This window comes from Panthera pardus, unplaced genomic scaffold, assembly GCF_024362965.1.
Source record: "Panthera pardus isolate Hobbes unplaced genomic scaffold, ASM2436296v1 HiC_scaffold_8, whole genome shotgun sequence".
Classification (NCBI taxonomy): domain Eukaryota; kingdom Metazoa; phylum Chordata; class Mammalia; order Carnivora; family Felidae; genus Panthera; species Panthera pardus.
This window is the reverse complement of record NW_026527013.1, coordinates 54,793,614-54,808,251: the sequence shown is the minus strand read 5'-3', so window position 1 is coordinate 54,808,251 and position 14,638 is coordinate 54,793,614. Positions and strand designations below refer to the sequence as shown.

Sequence of the window (14,638 nt, the reverse complement as noted above, 5' to 3'; positions counted from 1 at the left end):
CTACAGATGGAGAAAATGAGGTCTAAAGCAGTAATATTTAAACATTAAAGTTTATGTGATCTTTTATATTGAAATAAAGAAATAAGGTAATGGAACAGTTACATATCTATCCTCCCAGACAAGATTAAGGTTTCTTTTAAGGTTTTCAGGGCACTCCACAAATATTTATTGTTTACTCTAAGATACTATGTAGTTGGCATACAAAATGTATATAAGATATAATACATGTATATAAGATATAATACATGTATATAGATGTATGTAAGATATAATTCTATGCTTAATGCTTAAAAAACTAAATAATGGTATAGGACCTAAGTAGCAAATACAAAAGTATAAGAACTATCACTATGAGTTCTGCAGAAGCAGAAATGACGGTGAGCTAAAATGGACAGGGTTTGCTTCTATAGAGTTTGGGCTGGACCTTGAATGGGTAGGATCATATCTTAGTATCTGTTTTGGAGAAAACATACCACATGTCCAGAAGTGGGCATGTACAGGCAGTATTGTTTGTACTAGCAAAAATGAGAAATAATCTAAATGGTCATCAAGAAAAAGAGAATAATAAACTAAACTATTCTGTGTCTACTATGAAATAATATGTAGCAATAGTAGAGATCCATATATTCCAACAAAATTTTCTGAGTAAATTGTTGAACTTTTAAAAGCTGATATTTTAGTTTGTTTAGGCCACTATGACAAAATACCAGACTGGGTAGTTTATAAACAATTGAATTTTATTTCTCACTGTTCTGGAAGCTGGAAGTCTGAGATCAGGGTGCTAGTGTAGCATGAGGACCCTCTCCCAGGTTGCAGACTATTCGTTGTGTCCTCACATGTTGGAAGGGGCTAGGGAGCTCTATGGGATCTCTTTCACAAGAACATTAACCCCACCCGATGAGTGTAGTACCTCCCAGAGGCACCACCTCTTAATATCACATTGGGCTTTAGGATTTCAACATATAAATTTTGGGAGGACGCAAACATTCAGACCATAGTAAAGGAAGTTTTAAATAATATGTGTACTATGATATTAGTTAAGAAACCAAGCTAACCTGAAGATAATACTGCATAATTTTTTTTAATGTTTTTTATTTATTTTGAGAGAGAGCAAGTGTGCGTGCATGAGCACAAGGGTGGGCAGAGAGGTAAAGGGAAGAGGAGAGAAAGAATCCAAGCAGGCTCTGCACTGTCAGCACAAAGCCCGATGCAGGGCTCTTACCTCATGAACCATAAGATCATGACCAGATGTTTAACTGACTGAGCCACCCAGGCACCCCAATACAGCATATTTTTTTTATAGGTAAATAGTATATAACCTCATTGTAAAGGAAGGATAAATGAATAACAGTGGTTACAACAATTAAGCATTCATAAATTACTTACATATTTAAAGATCAAGAAAAATCCCAGATGAAAATCAATCAAAACATTAGTAGTAGTTACTTCTGTATGGTGATATTTTGAACAAAGTTTTCTTACTTTTTATATTTTACTCTATTTTCTGAATTTTCACAGGAAATATTTTATTCAAAAATACTAAATTATAAAGTCTTTCATAAATGGGAGATAAGCAATTGACAAATGGTTAATAAAATTAATTCTTACAAAAGTGGAATAGAAGAGTAAGTAGAATTTAATTAGGTGGAAATATCAGGGACTTTGGGGGTATGGGAGATGGTTGAGGGACAGAGTGGGAGACCCAGAATGTCTTAGAAACTTTTGAAGTTGTGTAGAGCCATTGAACACTGCCTTATATTTTTAAGCCATTTATTCAATAAATATTTAAGGACCTAATAGCTGCCAGAATACCCCTATGAGCATATTAGGGTCCTTGCCCCTAAGAAACTTCTGTTTTGATGAGGTGGATGCAGACAAACAGATTGTAATACAGCAGTCCCCCTTATCCATGGCTTTGCTTTTTACTGCAGCCCAGAAGCAGATGATCCTTCTGACATATGGTCAGAAGGTCAGTAGTAGCTTAATGCAATGTCTACATCATTCACTTCATTTCATCTCATCATGTATACATTGTATCATCTCACATCATCACAAAAGGAAGGTACAATAATATATTTTGAAAGAGCACATTCACATAATTTTTATTACAGTATATAGTTATAATTATTCTATTTTATTACTGTCTATTGTTATTTTGTGTGTGTGAGAGAGAGAGAGAGAAAAAGCACGAGTGGGGTAGGGGCAGGGAGGGAGAGAGAGAGAGAGAGAGAGAGAGAGAGAGAGAGAGAGAGAATCCTAAGCAGGCTCCATACTGTCAGAGCAGAGCCCAACACAGGGCTTGATCTCACGAATCTTAAGATTGTGACCTGACCTGAAATCACGAGGCAGATGCTTAACTGACTGAGCCACCCATGTGCCCCTATTGTTGTTAATTTCTAGCTGTGCCTAATTTATACATTAAATTTTATCATAAGTATGTAGTTTAGGAAAATACACAGCATGTATAAGGTTCAGTACTTATCCACGGTTTTAGGCATCCACTGAAGGTCTTGGATGTATCCTCCACAGATAAGGGAGGATTACTCTACAGTGTAGTAAGGAAGAATCAACCGATGAGGTGGATAACAGGGTTGGTGAAGGTTGAAGAGAAGGCTTTCCTAGAGGAAAGACATCTAAGTTGAGATTTGGAGTTATCAAGTTGAAAGTAGTGTGAGATGTCTGGAGAGGGAAAGCAGGGACCAGCAGTTGGAACACCTTGTAAACTGTTTGAAGGACTCGTTTCTGTAGTGTTTAATTATTCTGTACATATGATCTTACTGAGTGCTCTTTGCAACATAGTAAATAATAGCCCTGTTAGTTGTTTGGCACTTGGTTGTTAGTTGTTTGGCACATAAACTCTTTTCCTCTCTCGCTCTTCTACCTTTTCTTCTCTCCCTTTGCCTTGTATATATTTACTGCAGGTGATGCATGGCATGAATTTTTTTGGAGGAAATAAATGCAAATCCTAAAATATTGCTGAGAGAAAAGGAGGCAACCTTAATTTAGCCTATTTGAAAGAGCCATGTTCAGTTCATCAAAATAAAAATGCTTTTTGATGTGGTTGGCTTCTCTTTAAATTCAGTCATCGCAATGAGGTAGTTAATGGAATTGAATACAAGACGTATTCAAATTTTTTGATCATCAACATCTTTTAACTTCTTACCACTTTCAGAGTTATGACAGTGGCTTGGGGCTTTTATAAATAACTACACAAGTTACTTAATCTGTGTAGATGAAATGTGGTATCTGTATTGTTATCTAGTGTGGGATTGCCAAGTGAAATTAATTTTTGCAAGATACAAATCTTGTATCATTTAAGGGGGTTGAATTACCACAGTGTGTCCAAAACTGGCAGCATGATTTACTAAATTTTTTGGAAGTAGATTTCCTTCCTCCTTGCCTTAAATGCAGACAGTAACTAAGAGTCATAACTTTACATAAAGAGTGAACCTATCACATTATTGTTTGTTAATGATGGGCTATTCCCATTTGGGCAGTTTATAGAAAAAATGGTAAACCCCAACATGAAATTTAGAAAGGAGGAATAACTTAATTTTGTTACAGTCTACACTTTAGACCAAGCAAACAAAAAAAAATATTCTGAATGCTCTAGGCTAACATGTTGCCTTGTTAATGCGAAAAACTAAGTTTTACTAACCACTTGAATCACACCTCTGTGTTAACTTATGGAGTTTTTTGTTTTGTTTTTCTGCATGGGATGCCCTTCTCCTTTTTTGTCTGTTGGCAAAATTCCTCTCCAACCTTAAAGACTCCAGATTTAAGACTTTTTTTGTCCCATTTTGTTCATTACTCCTTCCGTGTGTCATTACTGTTCTTGCTATTATAGCACTTGCCATGTTTATGACAATTGTTTAGGTTTTCTGTTTGCTTACTAAGACCTCCATAAAAGTAAAGGGTGTCATAACTGGTTTAGTGCATGAACGAAAGGGGGCTTTCTGAAATGACATGGTGTTGCATATTGAAATTTCGCCTCTTAAATTTAGGCTTAGTTTTATTGACTGGTAGCTGGCACTGTTACTTCTACTGGGTTATTACAGGACGCTGGTTAAAGCGCACAATGTTTGAACAATATAACTTATTTTATATAACACTATTATAAGAATGGACACTAAGGAGATAGGGAAAGAAACTGTAAGCATATTAAGTTGTGCCAGGCTTTAGGGAAACTCATTTAACTTAAAGTATAAAGGTGCACATTTTTTAAATAGAGTAATTATTCAGTTTCCTAAAAAAGTGTACCGTATGAATATATTAAGTAGTGTTCATTTTTAGTGTGTTTTAGTTTATTAAAAAAAGGAGGAAGCATGATGTAATGGAAAAAAGCAACATAATGAAATTTGTATTGGGGTTCTAGTTCTGACTCAAATACCAACTCTGATTTTAGGGTCAAATTTGAAAACCTCTTTGAACTTTAGTTTACTTCTCTGCAAAAGTGTAGTTTGTATTACATGGAATTCAGTAGTATACAACTTTAATATCAATTTATTTAAAAAATGGGTTTAGAATTTTAAGAATGAAGTTGCAAAAGGAGGGGCAAGTGTTTTGAATATGGAAACCAACTAAATTGGGATGATTATTTAAGTTTTATAAGTATTCATCCAAGGTATTTTGTATGTTTTTGGTTGCTGATTGTTTTGGATTTTTTTTTTAGTGATAAAGCAAATCAGAAAACAGTATAGTCCTAGTTTGGTAAAAACAAGCATATGTACGTAGGTTTATACATACACAGCAGGTTGAAGTGTAGTAGTAAGATAATTGTGGGGTTATATATGATACGTAAAACAAGGAGAATAAAATATTTTTCTTGGTTTTTCTATGAAGATGCTAAAAACGAAAATAAAATACCATTTCATAAAGACTGTTTGTGGCTTTGGAAGTAGATTATTATTATTTGACAGACACATATGGAAAATGTAATGAATGGGAGCTGGGGCCAACATGTCAAAGGCAGACTTTTTTTCTGTTTCTGAAACCTACTTAGAACTCTTACCTATGGTGGAAAGTAGAAGACAGGATTGCTTAGTGATTGATGTTCATCTCATTTTTAGTTATGATGGAAACAAGAGTTCTTAAAATGGATGTGTGGACAAGCTTTAGGGGAATCCATGGATCATTTGGAATTGTGTCAAAAACACTGTGTCTGTTCATTCATGAATTTCATGTATGTCATTCCAGTGACTGAGTTCATAGCTTTGAAGAGATCCACAAAAAGTATGTGATCCAGAAAAGATTGATTAAGAACCCCATGGACAGTTGCTGTGTGTTTCCACATAGAGTATAGGAGATGGGGATTTTCAGTCACAGCTTACTGAAAATTACATTGTTTATTCAGGTCTTGGAGTAATAAGAGAATTATTGCAGAGCTGTTGCTTTTTCTCTAGGTCATAAATTTTGTCTTTTTAGCTCTTCTTTCATAATCTTTGATGTTGGTCTGCTATTTTCATCTAAAATGCTGCCAGACACCTCAAAATAGATCATATGCAGAGATCTTCCCCCGAACAGTTATGTTTATTGAAGATCTTTTCAGTTTTTTGTTGTTTTATTAAGGACTGGATTGCATTCATACACTCAAATGTTTTTTAACAGGTCTTATTGCATTTGAACAATTAATTAGAGGTTTATCTTTATTTTATTAGGCAAAAAATAAGTTCTTCGTCAAATGAAGACACCATTCTTTTAGTCTGTAAGTCTTTTTATGTGTATCTGGGAAGTTTGAGGATTTATATCCTGTTCAATTCATGATTGATATTTTTTGTGTACCTGGATGCGTAGACTTTTGACAGTTTTCTCTAATTACTTTTCCCCTTTCTTTTGGAGGTGCGGGTTAGAAAGAATCTTGCAATTCTTTGCAGTCTAGCAATTATCTGGGATTCTAGTTGATTATATCAGAAACACCTCATGTTTATCTTTGAGACAGTATGTCTTTCTGTAAGGAACTTCATTATTTCCACCCCAGTATCTCATTAGGTCTTCCTGCATTCCCAGGAGTTTTTTGAGTACTCAGTTTCATTTTGTATAGGGGGGAAAAATGGAGGTACTGGTCCTCACACCATTTAAAAACACACAAAACAAAAAAACCACACAGAACTCAGGTTTTCTATCAGCCTACTTTCCACTTGTACTTAAATTTCAGTCAGTTTAAATATTAGGTTACGTTGCATACTCTGAGCATTACATATAAAGGAGTCTTTGCTTTCAGTCACAAAGTTTTCCTAGCTTTGGAATTTGAGAAAAAGTTTAAATATGTTCAACCCTTTTCCATTTAAGGTTTTCGGAATATAATTTTTATGTCTACATTTTGGTTACAGTGACTTTTTTGGAGTTGTGGCATCCTGTTACTTGTTTGACTCCGGTACATCTTTTCTACTCTTCCTAAGGTATTATGAAATGTGTGTGTGATATTTGAGGTGAAGTTTTAAAAATTGTACATTATATTTGGTGATATTTGAAACTGGTAGTCTATGACAAGGGCATAGTTGTGAATAACCATTGTATTAAGATCTGGCTTTTCGGGGCGCCTGGGTGGCTCAGTCGGTTAAGCGTCCGACTTCGGCTCAGGTCATGATCTCACGGTCCGTGAGTTCGAGCCCCGCGTCAGGCTCTGTGCTGACAGCTCAGAGCCTGGAGCCTGTTTCAGATTCTGTGTCTCCCTCTCTCTGACCCTCCCCCGTTCATGCTCTGTCTCTCTCTGTCTCAAAAATAAATAAACGTTAAAAAAAATTAAAAAAAAAAAAAAGATCTGGCTTTTCAAATTCATTTTTTACTTTTCTTGCCCAAAGGGGAAAAAAAAGGTAGTAACACTATATGGTTTCCTCATGATAATACTGAAGCTTTAGAATATTCCTGCTTTACTTATCTGAAGAGTTGAAATGCCTAACCCAGGGACTGCACATAGTAGGTTCATTCCAACAAAGGCTACATGTAGCATAAGGTGTTATGCCGTTTACAGGGAATTGAGAATCACTGGAGCAGGGAAAATTAATATATGCCAACAAGTTCTGTTCTGGTCCATTTTTAAAATTATTCAAGAGTAATAATTCAGAGAGGAGCAGAAATTTTCACGAAAATGAATCTATCCTTACGTTGATTATCTGGAAGCAGAATCAAATAGGAAGAGACTGGCGAACGCTAGCAAAATATTTTTTATCTTTGCATCTGCCCTCAGGATTGCCATTTTCATACCTCTACCTACATTTATTCACTCTGAGCTGTTCGTTTTGTTATGTGTGTAGATTTTAAAAAATTACATCGTTCTTACGGGAGAATGCAGTTACCTCAGGAGGCAGCCTTCGTTTGTTTTGCTTGGTGAGGAAGTTGAAGTCACCCACGAAGTATGCCTTTCTGCACCTGACATTCCTTCCCGAGGCGGGACTCCTCCCCGTGAATAAGAGGAAAGGCTCGGCCAATTACCTTAGACAAAGCCGGACAGCTGCCGAGCCCAGCTGGGAGGAGTCTCCGGAGCAGCGCTGCTACAGTCCGGGGCTTTCTGCCACCTCCTTTCATCCCACTGGTTCACCCAGCAGATTACCTGAGGTGGAGGTTGAGAAGGGGGTGTCGCTCTTTGCGGGGGACCTCCTCCGCCGGGAGGGCTGGACGGTGGGGGGAATTGTTGCAGTTGCCAGGTTTCTGCTTGAGGCAGATGCTTCCTAACCCCGGCGCGCCACTCCTCCCCGCCACACAGACCAGAACATCAGGTCCGCACGCCCCCCCCCCCCGCCCCGCCCCCCACCTTTGCCGTCCCCGCCCCCGCCGGAGTCTCAGGTGGCACCGCAGCGGCATCCCGGGCTAAGGATTTGGTGGGAAGCGAAGGGGTGGTCCTTGTGTCGGACCCCTCAGGCTGACTCACAGGAAGTGTGCTCGCCGAGCTTGGCACTGGGCGAAGCAGCTCCAGGATTCCGCCCCTCCCTGCCGCCGTCCGCCCGCCCTCTCCCTCTCCGACGTAGGCTTTGCGGTATCTCCCGATGGAACAATGAAGTGGTTCCAAGTTTGCTAAGACTCCCAGGGAAAATCTTTGGACTTCTGTGACAGTCTTCAGAATGTTTCGCCACCGAGTTTTCCAGGAAGCTGTTATTTAAAAAAAACAAACCCTTCCCTTCGTGGATTGCTTTGTCTGAAGATTACTCAGGGTGACCATGGTTCAACGCTTTAGCCTCAGGAGGCAGCTATCCAAGGTGGGTAGCTTGGGTAGCTTTGTGTGTTTGTTTAGGGGAAACTCTCCTAGGTTCGGCGTGGTTTCCTTTTTCTCTAGAACTGTTCTGTCAAGCCTGCCTTCCTCCAGAGCCAAGGAGGGGCAGGGGGAGGAAGCGCTGCCTTTTGTTCTTTCCTCTGACAGACACAAAGGTTTCAGGCTGACTGCGCTGCCAACTCCAGATTTTGTTCTCCTAAAACCAAAGCTGTCCTCCCTGAATTTGGAGGAAGTTACAGTTTGCTTCTGAGGTACAGTTTCCAAGAGGGTGTGCGCGAAAGAGAATAGTGGATTAAAAAAGTGCATCTTTAATTAGCAATTAATCTAGCAGCTTGTTGACCAAGATGAGAAAGCCTTATTGGTCTGTGGAATCCGTCCGGTTGTGCGAAATTGAGTATAAAACGAGGACAACTTCCATAAAACAGTGCAGGAAGCCAAGACCTGTGTGAAAATACTAAAATGAGCAGTTAAGAAACCCGCATACTTAATGAAGGCGTGTGTGAAAAGCAGTAACCAGTGGGCTCACAAATCAAATTTTTACAGAGTTCTGCTTGAAAAGCAGGTTTCATTTGTGCCGTTTTGAGGGAAAAGTTCTATTAACCTAAGGAAAACAAACCTAAACAACAACAACAACAACAACAACAACAACAACAACAGGCAAAGCTCTCTTGGAAGAGGGACTGCCGATTTTCTGAGTCAGCCCTGGCCGTGGTCAACCCCCTCTTGACCAGTCAGTCATGGAGTTCTCTGTTTAGCTAGTGCAGAATCTAGTTTGGAAAGAGGTGTGCTGAGAGTTGAGCTTTATTTCAAAAATCATTCTGTTCTTGAGTCTGTTTTTAAAATGTAGCACTTGGTGGTTGAATTGTGTCACAGATCATTCCCTGCAGACAGAAGCTTAAACAAATAGTAAATCAGTAGACATTCTTCACTTTCTTGGTGGTTAGAATTGTGAAATCCTGACATGTGTTATTAAGAGAAAACCTTTCAGTTCCTCACAGGTGACCTCAGTGTAGAATGTGTGCATTCAGGCAAAAATGAGCAAGGCTCTTGGGTCCATCCGCATGTCAAATTTCATCTCTTTTCTTGGATCGCCAAGCCTAACAAGGGACTTTTTATGAGTAGTAAAATACATTTCCCTTGCTTCTCTTCCCCTAATTCTAGGTTTCTAGGTATGTGTGTTGGGGGTGGTGGGCCAAGAAGCCTCCAGGTTTCTTGTAAACAATAAAAAGAATCACTTTTTGTTTCTCTTTGAACAACCTTTAGTTTATATATTTCCAAATTTTGTACTACATTTAAAAAACAGATGTGTAGGTTCTCAGGACAGTGATTTTTCTGCACAAGAGTGTCTGAAATAGTTCAGAGCCAGGTGATAATTTTCTAATTAGAAAATAAATTCATTCTAGGTATTTTGCTACTAATATTTCTCTCCCAATTACTTTTTGAACTGTACTCTTCTCACACTATACTATATAATATATGCTTTATGCCTGGCTGTGATTTATAGAAAAGACACTTTTTGGGTAGAATTAGGAGCACATCTTCTCTGTAACATGAAGAAATAAAAGGCACATTATATAAAAAACATTCAGAGAGGTAACTACCTCTTTCAATTCCTTTTTTTTTTTTTTTTTTTTTAACACCCCTCTCCTCCACTTTAAGGTGGTTTTTAGGCCCTACACTAAATGATTAGGATCAAATCTAAGGAAATTTGTTTTCTATCACATGCCTTTAATATATAGTATATGTCCAATAATGAATATGAAAAAATAATATTCTTAATCGTTTCAGTCTACATGGGTGCTGATATACGAAAGAGAAATTAATAGTTAGGTCAATAGTGGGTTTTTTTTGTTTTTTTTTAACGTTTATTTATTTTTGACACAGAGAGAGACAGAGCATGAACAGGGGAGGGGCAGAGAGAGAGGGAGACACAGAATCCGAAACAGGCTCCAGGCTCTGAGCTGTCAGCACAGAGCCCGACGCGGGGCTTGAACTCACGCGTGAGATCATGACCTGAGCCAAAGTCGGACGCTTAACTGACCAAGCCACCCAGGCGCCCCAATAGTGTTCTTTTTTTAATTGCAGTGAATGCACTGTACCTCTGTTCTGTCTTTTCAGTTAAACCCATGTTACCTGTGATCACAGGACCTGTCTTAACCCAGTGTGTGGTATTTTTGGCGCACATTGAACACTGAAAGTGAAATTAGGTTGTTGTAGGTCAGAAACAGTTGAATAATGGCAATTTCATATGATTCCAACTTTAGTAATCAGTATGTTTGCCAATAAGAAATAATCTTCCACAGGTATACAGTTGTCTTAAGATGATCTCATATTTTAAAAAGCAATTTCCTATTTTAACAAAAAGAAGTACTCATGTGATCCTCTATAAATTCTGTTGGAAAATTTTTGAAAAAAAGTACTTATAAATATTTGCAGTGATTTTAAACCTATTTAGATTCTTTTTATCTTAAGTTTGATAGCCATATTTACTTACACTGGATATTTTCCCTAGATGATTCCTCTAGGCTAATGGATGTTCACATCTGAATTTGTAAAAGGAGGAAGTAAACTAAGATATAGATGAAGTAAAAATCTTCATTTTTAAAAAGGATGCTCTCTTACTCTTTTTGACTAGATCCCAGTTACCTGACTCCCAGTAGAGTTTTTTCTTTACCCTTTAGACTCTTTTCTTTTTTTTTTTAATAATTTTTTTGAGTTTATTTTGAGAGAACAAGATTAGGGGAGGGGCGGAAAGACAGAGACAGACAGACAGACAGAATCCCAAGCAGGCTCCATCAGCACTGTCAGCCCAGAGCCCTACTCGGGGCTCAAACTCACAAACCATGAGATCGTGACCTGAGCTGAAATCAGAAGTTTGGATGCTTTAACTGAGCTATCCAGGCACCCTAGATTATTTTCTTTCTGCATAGTTTTCTCACATGTGACTTCAAAAATATTCACTAAGGAAAGCTTTTTCTTTTTGCCCTAAGTCTTCTACCTGAGCTAGTCAAAATAGTCTGGAACCTGCCAATGTGGACTTAACCATGTAATTCTCCTAGTGAAACTTCAAGTTAGGTGGTATCGACTTCATTTTGTCATTAAAGAAATCGGTTTGGAGAAGCTAAAGCATTTGCCCAGATCAGCAGGAGGTGGAGTCAGGTTCAAATTTAGGTCGAATTCCAAACCGATTCTGTATCTACCTACCAACTATCTCCCTAAACTTCTGGTGTTTTAGTCAGTCTACTGTCGTGGTCACTGATGTTTCTCCATATGTTTATATATGGTGATAGAAAACAGTATAGTTAGTAACTTGGGTAACTTCCTTAGAGCAGCTCTTTCCCCTGCAGTTGAAATTAGTATCTAATGGGATTTAAATTTATCAAACTTGGTAAGTGTTTCCTGCAATTGAAGTTTTTTCCTTTGGCTAGAAAAACATTGATTTGAACAAGATAGTTGATTTAATAAAGCCATATTATATATAGTTTGTAGCTCAACTGCATGCATTTATGTGAACCTTTAGACTGTACTGCCTTTTAAAAAACTTCTATTAAGAAGAAAAAGTTACTCCTGAGTTTCTATAATAATGTTTAAGAGATGGAATACAATGAGTTATACAATCAGAAGGTCTTAAGTCACTCTGGCTCTAACCACCGCTCTCCAATCTTTTAAATCAGTAATAGATGGGCAGCTGGATGGCACAGTGTGTTAAGCATCAGACTCTTGATCTTGGCTCAGATCATGACCTCATAGCTAGTGAGTTCAAGCCCCGTATCAGCCTCTGTGCTAAATCGGTAATAGAAAATTATTTTTTTCCAGAAGCTTCAGTTTTTTAGAAGGTATGATAAAAGCTGAGGAGGCTTTGAAAAATGGTTTTAAGATAGACTATTCTAGTGAAATCTTACACCCTTTTATTTTACTTTTTTAAAAAAGTTTTTAATGTTCACTTATTTTTGAGAGAGAGACAGAGTGCAAGTGGGGGAGGGGCATAGAGAGAGGGAGACAACCTGAAGCAGGCTCCAGGCTCTGAGCTGTCATCACAAAGCCTGACACGGGGCTTGAACTCACGAACAAGATTATGGCCTGAGCTGGAGTCGGATGCTTCACCTGACGGAGTCATCCAGGCTCCCCTTTTATTTTACTTTTGAATGGTAGTGATTTTCATAAATTCAAAAATTAAAACTTACCTGTGAAATATTGCTTCCAACTGTGTCTTTTCGGATGGTTTACATCCCTGCCACCCTAGGCAACCAGTTTCTTATTTATCCTTCCCCTATTTGTTTATGCATACGTAAGAAAATATGAACATATGTTTCCTGACCCTTCTAAAATGAAAGATAAATGCTATACATTTTGTTCTAAGATAATAACTTGGGCTTTACATTTCTAGATATGGATGTAAATAGTTATCTCAGTTTGGGGTTCACATTTATTTTCACATTTTTATGGGAGGCTTAAGTTCTTTAGGACAGGTATAGCAACACAGGATGTACTTTCCATGTCAAAGATAATTAAAATAACAACAAATTAATGATGACTTGATTCTTTTTTCAATTCATACCACATTTATTTTCCTACTTGGTTTGAGTGCTTTCTCTTTCTATATTAAAATTTCTTATATGGTGAAAAACTTAGAAGATAAACAATCATATTGTTATATCTTGGTTTGGCCTGTGAAGAGATTAATATGGGTTTTTTCCTCCTGTTCTCCCATAGATTTGTTGAAATTATTTAATCCATACTTGCAGAGCACTTGAAAATATTATTGTCTAAAATTGTTATTCTTTCCTACATTTGGTAGTGTTCTATTACTTGATATCAGTTTTGTATCCACGTAAGAAACCTAAGATTTCGGGAGGTATTGATGCTAATTTGAATTCTTAATAAAAACATTCTTTTTCAAAAGTAGTTTCTTTTGAATTTCTATCTGATTTCTTTTGGGTTTAGGACTTGATGATAATATATATGACTCAACATAATTTTTCTGTGAATGTATTCTTATCAAAAGGAAGAACGATCTTTCATTTCCATCTTAATTAGGGTCTTGTAAAAGTATTTTAAAGGCTGGGGCTCCTGGGTGGCTCAGTTGGTTGAGTGTCCAACTTCAGTTTAGGTCATAATCTCATGGTTTGCGGGTTCGAGCCCCATGTCAGGCTCTGCACTGACAGCTTGGAGCCTGCTTCAGATTCTGTGTCCCCCTCTTTCTCTGGCCTTTCCCCACTTGTGTGCCTGTGTGCACTCTCTCTCAAACATTTAAAAACTATTTTGAAGGCTAAAGTGGTAAATTTTATACAGATTTTACCCAGTTTTTTAAAAAAGTATCTTTTAAAAGAACCCTTTTAATGTTAAGTACTATATGAGTACAGTGTGGTACTATATGCAGCTTGAAACCCCAAACACATAGGCAAGGGAGTCTGTACTGGATGGATGTTTTTAAGTCATGGAAATGTGCACAACATCTCTCTTTTTTTTTTTTTTAGGCCATTTTTATTTAATTTTATCTCTTTTACTTCAAACTGGTTTCATACTGGGAAATACAATGTTGGTATTTTTTATTAGCCAGCAGTTAAATGCTATCTATATTTTCCTGTGAATTATTAACCCACTTTTAGGAGACTTAAATCAAGTAGTGGTGTCATCAGCATTGAAGGATCATTCTGATGCATTACATAACCAAACTAGGAAGACTGATACTGCTCTTCTGTTAGTGAAGTGAGATCTTTAGCGAGATCAATTCTGTATATTGTGGTTGCAGTGGGAATAGGTAAGGTATAGAGAATGGCTCTCCTATTCAAATATATTGGCAATAATCAGCTAAAACAGAAAAACTAATTTAGAAATATATGTATGGCAACTCTTTAAATTTTAAAAACTATGGTAAGTTATAGGCTGTGGATGTGGAACAGTGGAATATGCTACTGACAGAAGAGAGTTAATCTCCTTGCAAGTGTGTTGCTTTTTTTTTTAAATATATTTTGTTAAGTTTGTTTTTGACAGAGACAGAGGCAGCGTGAGCAGGGGAGGGGCAGAGAGAGGGAGAGGGAGGGAGGGAGGGAGGGAGAGAGAGAGAGAGAGAGAGAGAGAGAGAAAGAGAGAAAGAGAGAGAGAAGGAGAAAGAGAAAGAATCCCAAGCAGGCTTTGCACTGTCAGGACAGAGCCAGATGCGGGACTCAGACTCAATGAAACCATAAAATCATGGCCTGAGCCGAAACCAAGAGTCGTATGCTTAACCGGCTGAGCCACCCAGATGCCTCAACTTTTTTTGTTTTTTAAGTATACAACAACTATCATTTGGTGTTGATTTGAGTTTTATTTTCCTGAGAAAGATGGATATAGTAAATGACTCAATTAGGTGATTCTTTGAGGTAGAAATGTTTACCAAGAGTTCCTAGTTTTGAAGATCAATGAGCTGATATACTTGAAAGTGCTTTGAAA

General features: G+C 37.6%; 1 protein-coding gene across 3 annotated transcripts in view; it reads left to right on the top strand.

Annotated features, from left to right (window-relative positions):
- Positions 1 to 14,638, top strand: part of TMCC1 (transmembrane and coiled-coil domain family 1) — a 246,431-nt gene that overhangs the window by 118,812 nt on the left and 112,981 nt on the right. The window contains exon 1 of one of the 3 annotated variants that reach the window (XM_053897486.1): positions 7,819 to 8,192. The exons of the other annotated variants lie outside the window; for them this stretch is intronic. Coding sequence (XP_053753461.1) covers positions 8,154 to 8,192 — 39 coding nt within the window. The 5' untranslated portion in view covers positions 7,819 to 8,153. Of the gene's footprint in view, positions 1 to 7,818; positions 8,193 to 14,638 lie in introns of those variants that run through there. 3 annotated transcript variants of the gene reach the window in all.